This window comes from Chrysemys picta, chromosome 2 (assembly GCF_011386835.1).
Source record: "Chrysemys picta bellii isolate R12L10 chromosome 2, ASM1138683v2, whole genome shotgun sequence".
Lineage (NCBI taxonomy): Eukaryota > Metazoa > Chordata > Testudines > Emydidae > Chrysemys > Chrysemys picta.
Window position 1 is genome coordinate 92,218,599 of NC_088792.1, and position 15,347 is coordinate 92,233,945.

At 40.5% G+C, this 15,347-nt stretch overlaps 1 protein-coding gene across 7 annotated transcripts in view; it reads left to right on the forward strand.

Moving 5' to 3' along the window:
* Positions 1-15,347, forward strand: part of BMPER (BMP binding endothelial regulator) — a 220,757-nt gene that overhangs the window by 38,373 nt on the left and 167,037 nt on the right. For all 7 annotated transcript variants that reach the window (XR_010599179.1, XM_065587193.1, XM_065587194.1 and 4 more), the window contains 3 exons: positions 5,126-5,208; positions 6,943-7,033; positions 8,134-8,216. Coding sequence is in view for 6 of the 7 variants with exons in the window: in XM_065587193.1 (XP_065443265.1) it covers positions 5,126-5,208; positions 6,943-7,033; positions 8,134-8,216 (257 nt within the window). In the remaining variant the exon portion in view is untranslated. The remainder of the gene's footprint in view (positions 1-5,125; positions 5,209-6,942; positions 7,034-8,133; positions 8,217-15,347) is intronic.

Consider the following 15,347-nt stretch of genomic DNA (forward strand, 5'->3'; position numbering starts at 1 on the left):
TCTGGCCAGGAAATAACTAAAGCTGTAATTTACAGCTCATTTAGTTATATTGTCTCCATTTATTATGTAGATTGTCTAGATTTAGGTCCTTATCAGTTTGCCTTTATCAGGTTACTTTAGCAGCTATTGAGTAGTTTTCACTTAATAGACCACAATGGACCAACTTCAAAAGATTCAGTGGTTTGGTTTGGTTCAGATAAGCAACTCAAAGCTTGTATGCTTATCCTATACTTATCTGAACAATTTGGACCCAGGTAGCTTATAGGAACAAAACCACAGATAACGGAAAGTTAATATGTTACATTAATAATAAACTAGCATTTCTAAGAGAAGTAGTAGGAGGGACTGTTAATTAGGGTCAGAATCTTAACTAGGTAAATCAGTATAGTTCCATTGAAATCAGTCTAGTCTGGTCTTTTATGCTGTCCTTTCAGTATGTATTAATCTGAGATAACTAAGTATTTAAATACTTAAGCTGAGTATTTAACTTGAGCTCTGGTGTTCCTAGATTTTTATACTTGGTTCCCCCCCGCCCCCCTTCAGATAATAAATGGCTAGCAAAAGTTGACTTAATGCTGGTGAGAATTAGGCTTATAGGATCTTGAAGAGGGATTCCATCATGGTCTGTGATTGTGCAGAAGAGAAAGCAATACCTTCACTGATAACATTGCACATATTGCTACTTTCTGAGCTAAATATGGTGTGTGTTCAATCATGTAGTAGGCAGAATTCTACCTGGATGAATAAGCTTATTGAAGCAGAAAGGGTTTTACTCAGCTGATTTCAGGAGAGTCTCAAACTTCCATAGTATGATTAAGTGGATTCGGAAGGCCCTGCTTTGTGTTTGCAGTGTCAGCTGAAAGATGTGTGTATTGAAAGTAAGAGTCTGGAACACTAGCTGGTATGTAGTCTGTTTTCTTTTAATTTTGAAGAATGTGTTATGGGTACAGTTTTGGGAAGTACAAAGGACACAACTATGGGCAAAGGGGCATACCTCTGGTCAAAAGAATATAAACATTTCACCTGGGCTATTGTAACTACTTTCTCTCCAGCCTCAATGATTTTATCCCGTCTTCAATCTTCCCAATATTCAGCAGTTAAAACAATCCTACCTTCCCAAGGCTCTGACCACGTCAACCCCCCCCTTCGTTGGCTCCTGGTCTCTTTCACTTACAAGATTCTGGTCAACTAAAACCTCTGTCTGCATCTCACCTCTCATCACTTTGACACCTGCACTCTGCCCCCTGTTCTGCAATGTGGAGTAGTCAAATCAAAACAAACTAGGATTAAATCCAAATAAAATTCTTTACGGGTTTGTTTGCTGATATGTACTGAAATAGGAGTAGTATTTGCCACTTGGCTTCCTAAGTAAGAAAGAGACTGAGAATGAAATCCTAGCCCAACTGAAATCAAAGGGCATCTTAATTTAAAATTGCTAAAATTTTACCCTTGTTACCTTTATTAGTTTCCTAATTTGTTTTCAGATTTTGCACAGAAATATTTTTCTACTAAGAAGTTATATGTTTAAAATGCTCATCCATAAAGAAAAAGATCTGTCCAGAGTCTCATTAACTGTACATACAACACACACAAAACTGATAAGCAAATAGCTGGCGTTATGTTGCAGCCAGTCCCACACTCGGATATAGAGCTCCATTGTGCAAGGTGCTGAGCACTCGGTTTTTGGTCCTTAACTTGCAGGATGTGAATGGTTCCACTGCAGTGCTTGAAATCAAGCACATGCTTAAGCGCTTTCCTGAATGGGGACCAGAGTGTTCAGCAATTTGTAGAACTGGGCCCATATTGAACTTCCAGAAGTCAAGAAGGCTGAAATGGTAAATCACTTAAGTACTTTTGAAAATCCCACATTTAGGTGGCAAAATATGGATTTTGAAAATGTTGTGTACAAAACAGTTCCGAATAACAATGTGAATGTGTTGTCTCAATTTCTATTAACACTGAAGCAATTTATTTTGAAATGACAAAGGTTTTATGCCATTAAGACATTTTTAATAAAAAATACAATTTTAGTCCCAGAGGCTGCAAACGCTTATGCACATGTTAACTTTAAAACAATGGAACTATTCATTTGAGTCCCTTTCACATGAGTAGAGTTTCTTATCTGCTTAAGTGATTGAAGCATCAGGGCCTTCAGTTGCAATATTGTGTTTTTTTGCTTATCACAGTTTTATAGAAGACAAATAAGAAACCGAAGAAGTGAGGTTTTTACTCACGAAAGCTTATGCCCAAATAAATCTGTTAGTCTTTAAGGTGCCACCAGACTCCTTGTTGTTTTTGTAGATACAGACTAACAAGGCTACCCCCTGATACTTGTACCAATATTGACATTTTAAAGAGGAGTATTTATAACCTAATTCATTATAAATATTAATCTAAAAATGCCATATCTTAAACTTTCAAATTAGCTTTACAAAACTCCAAACCTGATTTAAATCAGTGACTTAAACAATAAATAAATAAAAATCAAATTTGAAATTATAGTTAAATCCGTTATTCAAATTGCTCTACCTTGCCTGGTATTTCTGAGAATGGGTGATCTCCTCATGAAATGCCCACATGAAAAAAGATTTATCAGAAAACAGAACAGCTCCCACCAATAGTACTGACAATCTTGCCCACTGATACTGAATTGAGTGTATTCCCTAAAAGAATCCCAGATTTTACTGCTGAAAGTTTTTGAAAAGAAGAACAAATTTTCCAAATTTATAAATAACCATTTTAGTAGGATTTGAGGAGGAAGGGCACAGATAATCTATGCCTGTTATATAACATAGTAATTTCTTTCATTTTATTGTCTCTGTATATTCCTCTTTTGCTGTCCCGCTAAGGCTGTTCCACAGCTCTTTGGGAGTCTTTCCATTGACTTCAGTAGCTTTGGATCAGGCCTTATCCATACAGATCTGCTTTAAAAAAGTGTGTGTTTGAAGAGACCTTCCCCAGCAATCGTGTACATTTCATATAAAAGTCCCCGTCTCAGGCAACTGAGCAGTGAGAATCAATATTGTGATGGGCCCTATTTTAATAAAAAGACCTGTAATTACTGTATTGCTATAGCTTCCAGCTTGTTCTATGCTAGCACTACTGCATGGAAGCAGCAGAAGACTGGATGGATAAGTGCTTTAAGGGATTCTCCTAAAAAAGCATATGATCTTTAACAAACAGGAAAAGGCTGTTTGACCCTACAAGCCTGTTCCATTTTTGAGTGACACTGAACACCTCCCACCCCCTGCTATTTTGCTATATCCTAACATCCTTTGCTCCTCCTCCTCCTCAGTTGTCTCTTAAATCCATTTTATGCCATTTACTCCAGCGGCGGATTCTAGAAACTAATTCCATATGCTCATCACTTTTTGAGGGAAAACGTGCTGTTTGGATTCCCTATGTATGCTTAGCTTTCTATCTTTAATTTTTTAAAAAGATTATGCCTCTGAGTTGTGTGTAGTGTGGTGGGTGGGTGTGTTTTTTTTTTTAAATTTAATTTTCATCTGAGTAAAATAATTGCCTGGATTAAAATTATGAAGGGGACTGATTAGTTAAAGACTTTTCTTCATTTGACTTTAAGCCTCCACATTTACAAGGAAAACAAGTCCATCTTCTCGGCATTCTTTGTTGCTTGGATTCTTGAGACCAAGGTTTGAGCTTCATTGCCCTGGATCCACACCTCTTCCATGGTTGGCCTGTGTTAGTGATTTTATAGACTAGATCCTCAGCTAGTTTAAACTGCCATAGCTTCATTGATGTTAATGGACCTATGCTGATTTACACCAACTGAGAATATGGCCCTTTAACTGTTACAGCAGTCCACATTACCCACGTCTGTGATGCCATGCACAAGGGTATTATCTTTATATAGTTCTGTCATTTAAAGGTGATGCTAATGTTTTAACCTGGTCCTCTTTGCATCTCCTTGGGAACATTGCTAAACTCCTGCCCATCATATTGCTACCATCTCTACACTGGCCAATCTGTGCATTGTTACTTGTTGATTTATGAACTAGAAGATAGAACTATCTATAGGCTTTAACTCTGGTAAAATATTGCTTCCAAGATCCTTACATAGACTTTTTTTTTAAAAGAGATATCTTCAATTACTTCAGCCAATTCTTAAAACTGGCATGTTTTTAAGAGCACTAGTTTATCTATTTCCCGACACCAGCTACTCCCAATCACCCTTCCCTGTCCCTTTTCATGAGGTCCTCTTATAACAAAAGGTCCTTGCTACTTTCTTTCAGGGCTATTGAGAAGGTTCACCATCAATATCCGGGGGAAGGCTTCTATAGCAGATGCCTTCTCATCCTTAAGGAAAAGGGAGGGTGGCAACAAATCCTGGTTCTAAGGGCAGGTCTACTCTTAAAACTCTGCATTGGCACAGCTGCACCAATGCACCTGTGCTGCTGCACTGCTTAAGTGAAGACATTCCTACGCTGAAGGGAGAGAGCTCTCCCATTGGCATAGTTAATTCACCTCCCCGAGATGTGATAGCTATGTTGATGGGAGAAGCTGTCCCGTCAACATAGTGCTGCCTACTCAAAGGGGACAGTTAAGGTTGGTATAATTATGTCACTCAGGGGTATGGATTTTTCACACCCTTGAGTGAGGTAGTTATACTGACATAGGCCTGCAGCGTAGACCTGGCCTAAAACATCTTAATGCATTCATAAAGAAATTGAAATTCTGGAAGGCTACTCTGGCATCAGTAATCCCCACTCTGGAATCAAGGAACTGGTTCCCATCTTTCAGTCTTCAAGATGCATTCTTCAGCATAGCTATAATCCAATCACATAGGATGTACCTAAGATTCATGGTGGGCCAAGAACATTATCAAAATAGAGTGCTTCCCTTTTGTCTCTCCCCCACCCCAAGGGTGTTTACCAAAGTACTCACAGCATAGGTCAGGAAGAGAGGCATCAAAAATGTATCCATATGTGGACGACTGGCTGGACTTGGGGAGATCTTGTCAGTAGAATTTGAGCTCTGTCCTCCTTACAGGAACCTTTTCTGCAGCTTGAGCTTGAAAATCTTTTCTACAGAAATCTACCAATTCCCTTCCAGAACATCATGTGATCCTAAAGTAAGAGACTGTCCTGCTTCTCTCTTTCTCTAGGTTGCACTTTTGAAGGAAACCCCTACAACAGCTCTATGAAATGGCAAGTCCCAGCTAATCCATGTATTGCATATCAATGTCAGGTAAGGGCTGGAAGTCGTGAAGTTAACAAATGCAGAATGGTTAGCTTTTTCTTTTGAAAGTCTGAATCTTTTGTATTAAATCCAAACAATACATTTAAAATCTTCAGTTTCTTAAGCCAAGAAAAACAAGAGATCATGTTCAGAGGTAAGGCTGCTGCTTTGTCCTTAACTCATCCAGTTGTGACCAGCTATAGTGCAACATTCAGAACAACAGGCTTATTTATGTTAAATACCGTGATTCTAATCTAAAACATTCCCAGATGAGCTAAGGATGGAGTGCTAGCCTGAACACTGGAATTATTTTGCTTTTGTCAGCAATCATTAGACTTTTAACAAAATATGAGTGTGCACCTGTTTGTGAGACACACCAACCTGGAATACTAATCAAAATAAGCTAACAGACAACCCATTTCTTTCCCCTGAGCTACTGATTTGTAGACATAGTGGTCTGCATTTCTGATAGCCTTCCTGAGTTGCACCCATAAAATCCACAAGAGTATTCACCTGCAGAGGCACACATTGCATTTGTGCACACAAGCCAGGTAACTGACAAATTGACGTTTCTGCAGTCTCTAGGTTTGTCCATACAAATGGATCTGATCACGATCTTCCGGGGGTGAAAATACAAAGTTCTGCTAAAAACCCTTTACCTAGAACTGCATTTTCTTCTGACCCAACACTGAGGTCAGTACTACCTTTAGAAATAAGGTAGATGACCAAGTTTGAATACTCTGCACAGAAATTTTGAAGGGGACTGGAAATATTCAAAGGGATCTTTATGGGTACCTTTTGGCACCAGGTAGTCAGATACTTGCTCCTTTTTTGCTAAGGCCTGCTTGCTGCATTAATGATTTTCATGGGCATCTAAAACTGGCTGTGTCCACAAAACATCTTTACAGAGGAAAAAGTAAAAGGAAAGCATGCCCAGTTTTTAATGTTATGAAAATGTTATGAGCTGCAATTAAACAAGAGCAACAATAGCCATACACTTTCTTTATAATAAGATGTTCAAAGCTTACATTTGGATGGTCTGATCCGTATTGGGCACGTGAAATGAACACCTACTTGTCTAAGTGCCAGTCTGAATGTCCAAAATGCAGAATTGGGTAATCCTATTTACCCTACGTGCTCACATTTTGAAAATTAGGCTTCCTGTGTTTACAAATGTAAAGGTATGTTCACAAAAAAAACCAGACTTTGCATCCAGATTCTCTTGCCCAGATTCATCGAGGAGGACTTTGGCATTTTCAACAAGAAGTGCAGGAAATGATAATTTACTAGTACCTATCAGGAGGTGTATCTTAGATAAGAGGATCCCATCTACAGAATGAGATGCTTTTATCTCCTTTCTAAGCCCTTTTCCTCTGAGAGGAGAGTGTAGGGAATGCTTTGTGTCTGTTCTGTTTACATCAAAGCTGCATGGCAGATTATTTCCACGTTTCCTATGGATGGGGACCCCTGATAAAGAAGAATTCCTTTTCCTAAGAAGGTGCTTAGTTTCTTACCTGACGCATTATAGGACAAATCTCATGCCTGTAGTCAGGGAGATTCAAGTGCTCTTTTGAGTGTGGATTAATCTGAATCCTGATAGTGAGCTGCAGACACAGAAAGAAAGGGGGATTTAAAAACTTTTTGCTATACAGCATATATCATGTCATTAATTGTACATCCAGTTTTTTTGTTTTTTCTTTTTGCTCCTTATTATTGTGTTTAGTTTGGTTTGTTCCCTTTCAGGAAGGAGTGGTAACTGCATCTCAGATTCTGTGTGTTGTTCATTGCAAAAACCCTTCTGAGCTGCCGGGAATGTGTTGCCCCACTTGTCCAGGTAAGATTTCCTAGGGACTCTACTCTTCCATCTGTGCACAATATTTCTAGTTATTAGGATTTGGTAAGTATCCACTATAATGGAGGGATTAGGAAGGAAATTATTGAAATGTGGACCAGTAAAATAGAATGTATTGAATGGCATAAGGAATAGAGTGAGTAGATTTTTTTTTTTTGAACACCCATATTGCGACACACATTTTAATGCTGTGGAGTAGGGGAGGGAGATAGTATAGGAAAGAGTTTAAACAGTTTAGAATGCAGCTTGTCTAGTTTTTCATGTGTGAAGTATTCCAGAGGTTTTGGCAGCTGTGCAGGGTCTGGCTGGGGTTCATGTTTTAGAGATGAATGTATAGAAGGCAAATGGAAAGGGGCCAGGAGTCACATGTCACAGCATTGATAGGAAGGGGGTTGTTTTGGGAGTAGGAACATGGGGATTATGTTGAGTGTGCAGGGGATTATTTAGGCCTAACGTATAATATGACTAGGCAATAAAGGAAGGAGATAGTTTGGAAGGTTGTTTTGTGGGTAGTTTTGTCAAATTAGTTTTTACAGGACTATATAACTAGGAGAACATTGCTGCTTTAGTGTTATAATTGGCTTGGTATGTTTAATTTTTCATAGAATCATAGAATATCAGGGTTAGAAAGGACCTCAAGAGGTCATCTAGTCCAACCCCCTGCTCAAAGCAGGACCAATTCCCAACTAAGTCATCCCAGCCAGAGCTTTGTCAAACCTGATCTTAAAAACCGTTTTTATTATATCTATCCAAATTTAATGTGGACAAGCACTGTGTTTAAAAAGAAAAGTGAAATCTTCTGTAAACAGAAGTTGATTGTGCCAGGACTGCCATTTTAATGTGGCACAAACTATCTGCCATAAAAGAAATTCTCTGTGTAAATCCGTGAAAGCTCTTCCTCCTCCATTCTGGCACCAAACTAACTTTTTAAGGCTCCCAAGGCTTACACAGGTTACTGCACTTCAATGCATGTTTTATTGTTGGATGCATATCACTGAAAGGATGAAGTGATTCCTAGTACCATCATTTAACAAACAAAGTGTCCCGATCTAAGTCACACTTACCCAAAGTCTGCTTTTCAGGTTGTATATTTGAAGGTAGACATTACCATGAAGGGAAGGAATTTCAGCCTGAAGGAAACAAATGCACCAAGTGTTCTTGTATTGTAAGTATTTCTCTCTGATATTGTAACTACCAGTACAGTCTTCAAAAGGCATATTCTTATTGTCATAACTAGCAAAATATACATAGGGGAGGCGACACTAATACATGCTCTTCTCTCCTCTGATTGTTGGAGTTCAAGCTTTATTTGAATATTTCACAACACAATTGCTTTCTAGAGCACTACTACCATTCCCAAGTTGACATACTCTTCATGGCTGTGTGTAGTTTAGAAGGTAGAGCAATGTATTTGGGAACTGGGGATTTGATGGTCCAAATGGTAGGCTGGTTCTGAGTGAGAGTCTTTTGTTTCTTGTTGAGATTGGGTTACAGAGAGATAAGACAACAGGAGACAGGATTTTCATGAGACATCTATTGGCCAACATCTGTTGTATGTGTCCTACTGATCTTGCCATATGATTCTGATATGAAATCCCATGTAAAGGGATAAACTTATCCTGTTGGTTATGTTGCTTAATGAAAAGTGGATGGCTAAAAGTCCTCACCACTATGATTAAAATATGGGCATGGCACCTGTCTTTGCTTGCCTTTTGTAGACCTGACTGGATGATTCAGTTGGCTTTGTGTTGGCACAGCTCTCACCAGTGAACTAATTGTTTCAGCATAAACCTTCTGAGGGCAAGGAATAATGCATGGTTGTGCTTTTAGCATCCTAGGAATTGCCCCATTACAGAGAAAGTCATCTGAGTGTGTCCATCTATAGTGTGAAGCCCCAGAATAGCATTACCTTCAAACTTACCAAGTTGTAAGGACTGTCCTACTATCCCACTGGACCCATGTCCAACCTCTCTTCTTGGGGCTACCCCAGAGGGATTTTAGCTTGACACTTATGAAAGGACATACTCTGGATCTTTTATACTCTTATAAATAAATAAATTCATCCTCCTCGATGAATCTGGGCAAGAGAATCTTGCAATTGCGTATATGGAGATTAGCAATTGCATCCTTATCATGATGAGATTATATACCTCTTAAAAAGGTTTGGGAACAAATTGATAAATTAGAGTAATAAATCACCAGGATCAGATGGTATTCACCCAAAAGTTCTGAAGGAACTCCAATATGAAATTGCAGAACTACTAAGCATGGTATGTAACCAGTTACTTAAATCAGCCTCTGAACCAGATGACTGATGGCTAGCTAATGTAACGCCAATTTTTAAAAAAGGTAATTACAGTCCAGTAAACCTAATGTCAGTACCAGGCAAAATTGGTTGAGACTATAGTGAAGAACAGAGTTATCAGGCACTTTGATGAACATAATATAATGGGGAAGAGTCAACACTGCTTTTGGAAGGGAAATCATGCTTCACAAATCTATTAGAATTCTTTGAGGGTGTCATCAAACATGTGGACAAGAGCAATCCAGTGGATATAATGTACTTGGACTTTCAGAAAGCCTTTGACAAGGTCCTTCACCAAAGGCCCTTACACAAAGTAATCAGTCATTGGATAAGAAGGAAGGTCTTCTCATGGATCAGTAACTGGTTAAAAGACAGGAAACAAGGGGTAGGTATAAATGGTCAGTTTTCATAGTGGAGAGGGTAAATAGCTGAGTCCTCCAGATCTGCAACCAGATCTGGGACCAGTACTGTTCACCGTAGTCATAAATGATCTAGAAAAAGGGGTAAAGAGTGAGGTGGCAAAGTTTGCAGATGATACAAAACTACTCAAGATAGTTAAGTCCCAGGCAGACTGTGAAGAGCTACAAAAGGATCTCTCATCACCGGGCAACAAAATGGCAGATGACAGCCTATGTTGATAAATGCAAAGTAATGCACATTGGGAAACATAATCCCAACTATATATACAAAATGATGGAGTCTCAATTAGCTGTTGCCACTCAAGGAAGAGACCTTGATGTAATTGTGGCTGTGACGGGTTGGGTCACAGAAACCCCCTTGGGACTGCCACCTGATGTGCTGGGACTACCTCTGAGCCTGTTTTCCCTGGCAGCTTGGGACTTCAGTACCCTGCCTTGTTGAGCCAGACTTACTAGCCTGCTGCAAACCTAGACCCAGGTCTGAACCACGTCCCCCAAAAGCTGCAGGCTTAACTGAAAACAGCTTAAGAAATGCTCCTGTCTCTAGCACCCAGTTCCCAATGGGGTCCAAACCCCAAATAAATCCATTTTACTCTGTATAAAGCTTATACAGGGTAAACTCATAAATTGCCCTCTATGACACTGGTATGCAGAGCTGTTTACTCCCCCATGAATTAATTACTTGCTCTGGGTCAATTAATAAGCAAAAACTGACTTTATTAAATGTAAAGAGTAGGATTTAAGTGGTTCCAAGTAATAACAGACAGAACGAAGTAAGTTACCAAGCAAAATAAAATAAAACACACAAGTCTAAGCCTATTACAGTAGGAAACTAAATATAGGTAAATCTCACCCTCAGAGATGTTCCAATAAGCTTCTTTGACTGACTAGACTCCTTCCTAGTCTGGGTCCAGCAATCACTCACACCCCCGTAGTTACTGTCCTTTGTTCCAGTTTCTTTCAGGCATCTCTTTGGGGTGGAGGGGCTATCTTTTGAGCCAACTGAAGACAAAATGAAGGGGCTTCCAGGGCCTTGTATAGTCTCTCTTGTGAGTGGAAACCCCTTAACCAGAGTTTGCAGTCACCTGGGCAAGTCGCGTGTCTATGAATGATTCAGCTTTTTGCAGGCTGATACCATTGTTTACATGTTAGTTTGAACGTTTTCAGGAAAACTCAGATGTGGATTGGCATCTCCCAAAGTCCATTGTCAGTTAAGTACTCCCAATTACTTGAATAACACCATCATACTATGTTGACCAAATCTGTTTTATGTGCTTCCTACAGCAAGCACTTTAAATATAAGCATAGAGCCAACGCTCATAACTCCAGATATAAAATGATACATGCATACAAATAGGATGAATATATTCAGTAGATCATAACCTGTGCAAAGATATGTTGCATGGCATATCTAGCATAAAACATATTCCAGTTATGTCAATTTACACTCATAAGCATATTTCTATAATGCATTATGGGATGCAATGTCACAGTAGATAGTTCTCTGAAAACATCTGCTCAATGTGTAACAGTCAAAAAAGCGGTTAGAATGTTAGGAACCATTAGGAAAGGGATAGATAATAAGATAGTAAATATCATAATGCCATTATATAAATCCAAGGTACATACGGACCTGGAATACTGTATGCAGTTCTGGTTGCACCATCTCAAAAAAAAGGACATATTAGAACTGGAAAAAGTACAGAGAAGGACAACAAAAATGATTAGGCATATGGAACAGTTTCTCTATGAGGAGAGATAAAAAGACTAGGACTCTTCATCTTAGAAAAGAGACTACCAAGTGGGCATATGATAGATGTCTATAAAATCATGAATAGTGTGGAGAAAGTGAATAAGAAGGTGTTATTTACCCCTTCACATCACACAAGAACTAGGGGTCACCCTATGAAATTAATAGGCAGCAGGTTTAAAACAAACCTAAAGAAGTACTTTTTCATACAACACACAGTCAACCTGTGGAACTCATTGCCATGGGATGTTTTGAAGGCCAAAGGTATAACTGGGTTCAAAAAAGAACTAGATAAGTTCATGGAGAATAGGTCCATCAATGGCTATTAGCCAAGATGGTCAGGGATGCAAACCTCATGCTCTGGGTGTCTCTAAACCTTTGACTGCCAGAAGCTGGGACTGGATGATTGGGGATGGAGCACTCAATAGATTGCCTTGTTCTGTTCATTCCCTCTGAAGCATCTGGCATTGGTCACTCCCGGGAAGACAGGATACTGGGCTAGATGGGCCATTGGTCTGACCCACTATGGCTATTCATATGTTCTTATGCTCTTACATTGAGATCAGAGCTTAATACCACTTGAGAGAGAGGACCTACTTCATTAAGCTGCTTTCTAAGATCAGTGATGTGCAAGACTTGATTATTTGCTAACATCCCAACAGATGGGCAAAAGATCAGTAATAATTAGGTGATGGGTGCTTTAAGTTTCAATAGAGACATCCAGTGTCTTATAAGTACCACTTACAGATGTCCTGTTTTTAAAAACTAAAGAAAAAAAGGAAAACAAACTGGGATTATAGAAAAATCTTTTTTTAATGTTACTACAAAGAAATAAAAACATTTTGGGGAAAAAGTCAGTTTTTGATCTGTGGAAGTGTTGCTCAGTATTAACTCTATTTTAAATCATCATTGTTACTGTACTAAGTTAGCATGTTCATAGTTTTTGTTTCAAGTTTTTATCCTTAAAATGCACTGGAAATTGCATCTCACAGGCCCTATGCGGACTAAGTGTCTCCTGTGATGTGCTGAGCAGCCTCAACTTCCAGTGGAGTCCATGGACTCTCTTCTCTCATTTAAAACAGTTTTATGACATCTTTACATTGGTGTAACTTCACTGACTTCAGTGGGATTGCTCCTGATTTCCACCAGCCCAAGTGAGAGCGGAATTAGGTTTAATGGTGGTTGAGTCTCAGTGCCTGGCAGGAAGTGCTTTCTACCTTACAAGATCTTACCCATAATGGGCTAAATTCATCACTGGTATAAGTAGGTGCAGTCCCACAGAAGGCAATGGTGTCATGCTTGCTGCTGTCAGCAACATATTTGGCCTTTAGTGGATACCACCCTGACTTCACCAAACAGGAGTCGTATTGTTCTGTATAAATGAGTTGTCAATATGCAATTTTTCCTATATCAACTCTCCTCCATTCCAAAAAACCAAAATGAACGAAGCCTAACTGAGTGAGGTAAGATGGGGGTGTTTGTCATGGGGAGGAAAGGGGAAGGAACCTACTGGATCAGATCAGAGGTCCATCTAGGCTAGTGTCCTGTCTCTGACAGTGGCCTGCACCGGATACTTCAGAGGAAGGTACAAGAACCCTGCAGCAGGTAGACGTAGGAAAATCTGTCCCCAATCTAGGCCTCCTCAAAGTCTCTAATAATTAGAGGTTGATTTAAACCTTGAAGCATCAGTTTTAATATCAATTCCAAAAAAAGGCTGATGTATTTCCTTATAACAGCTGTGGATATTTGTGATATCCATACAAAAGTCCATTCCTTTTGAATCTTGCACACAGTAACAAGCCAGTGTTCCTTTTCTAACTCCTGCTCATTGTTATTTCTGTCGCTCCCCCTCCTTCCCCCTAACTGCTTCTTGCCTATTTTGTTTTCTTCAGAATTTGGGGCCAAATTACCTTCTATGTAATTTAAATTGGAGGCGAACAATGGACCAGCTTAAGAACTCTGATAGCAGTTTATTGCCTGTTCTGTGTCCTTTTCCTTTAAAGACGGGGGTTTGTAGTGAATCTCTTATCTGAGTGGTCAGCGGATGTCTTATTTAAGATACCTATCTAGTCATGTGATAGTATGGGAACAGCCTTGTGAGTGATGTGCTGTAACATGTGAGGACTTTATTAGATGAAAGGTATTTCCTCACCCCTAATTAGATTTCTACTGTGAAGTGAGATTGGAACTATTCCACATGGCTTTTGGGGAGGAGGAGAGGAGATGAAGTGAAAAAAAGTTACTGCAAGGATATTGTTTGTAGTGTTGACAAAGGACTTGTGGATTTAAACACCTTGTGACAGTCACATTTCGGTGTTAGACAAAACTATGGACTAAGAATTTACCTTTTTAATGACTTATGGTAGGGAGTCCAGAATATAGGTCCATCATAGCTGGTAGGATAAATGGCCTGGGGATTAAAGTTAACTATTAAAGTTGGGAGAACAAGAATGAATATTGTCTTATCTGAATGGTGGTCTGCACTCAGTAAATTCATCAAAAGAAGCTATACTGACATTACTTACAAAAATCTACCTTTAAAATGTTAAGGTAGCAAATTTAAGCACTCCAAAGTCAGAATTCCTGCGCATCTCAATGAAGTGGTGCAATTTTATACTGTTTACAACACAAGTTTGCCTATTGAATATGGCTGAGCCCTAAAAGCAGAAGAGAGGGTAATTATTACTTGTTTGTTTATGTGAATTTAGTGCCTCAGAATAGTGCCAGATTGAGTGCCCTGGAGACTGAAGTATCCTTTTTATCTGTAGACCATGTACAGAATAGGCAGTGGCTGAGCAATCTTCCTCACACTACTATGCCCGTGTTTCTTAATTCTGAACTAGACAGAGTCCATTTCTATGGGTGTATAGGTAGTTCAGTCTCCAAGGATATTCAATTCTTATCCTCTTTGCTGAGCTCATTAATAAGGCTCCCCACTTCCCCCATTTGTGTTGCTAGCTATTCTGTACTTGAAACTGGACTGAAACCTCCAAATAGGTTCCATCATACGTTGGTGTATGTGGGAGTGAGATACCTGATGAGGATATGGAGGAGCAGCGGGCGGGAAGGTGAAGGGGCGAAGCAGGGAGAGGGCAGGGAGATGGGGAGCATGTAAAGGGCCGATGAGTGGGCAGCAGAGGCGACATGTACCTGGTGCCTGCCCACACTTACCAGCCACTACAGTGTGCAGCATGCAGCCAGTGCCAGTTGGAAATGGGACGGAGGGCGGGGTCCCGCTGGCTGAGAGCCAGCATGCAGTGGGGGATGTACTGACTGACCAACAGCGGGAGTGGCCTGGCCCCACCAGGGCCGGCTCCAGGCACCAGTGAAGGAAACAGGTGCTTGGGGCGGCCAATAGAAAGGGGCGGTACATCCGGGTCTTCAGCGGCAATTCGGCGGCGGGTCCCTCAGTCCCTCTCTTCCTCTTTGAGCTGCTGCCTGTAGAGGAGCGGCCTCACCCCTGCGGCGCCTCCTGCTGGTCATCTCAGGAATTAGCTCTTCCAGCATCCTGGACCACCCCCTGCAGGCTGGTGATCCGCCTTGCCACTGCTTGGCTCCTGTGTCTCTCCCAGACCCGGTGCCCTGTTGTCTGGGGTGCTGCCCCCTGGCCGTACACTCCTCAGTTCTGGGTCTCCCCCTCCCCGGGGAACCCCCATGCACTATCCCCACTTCACCTCAGTCTTGGCTACTGCCCAGTCTCCATCTTGCCCCCGTTCACTGGGGCAGACTGCAGTATCAGCCACTCATCACAGGCAAAGGGGTTTGGACTGGCTGCCTTTACCCACCCTCAGGCTGCCCCTCTGCAAGCCCAATACCTAGGTG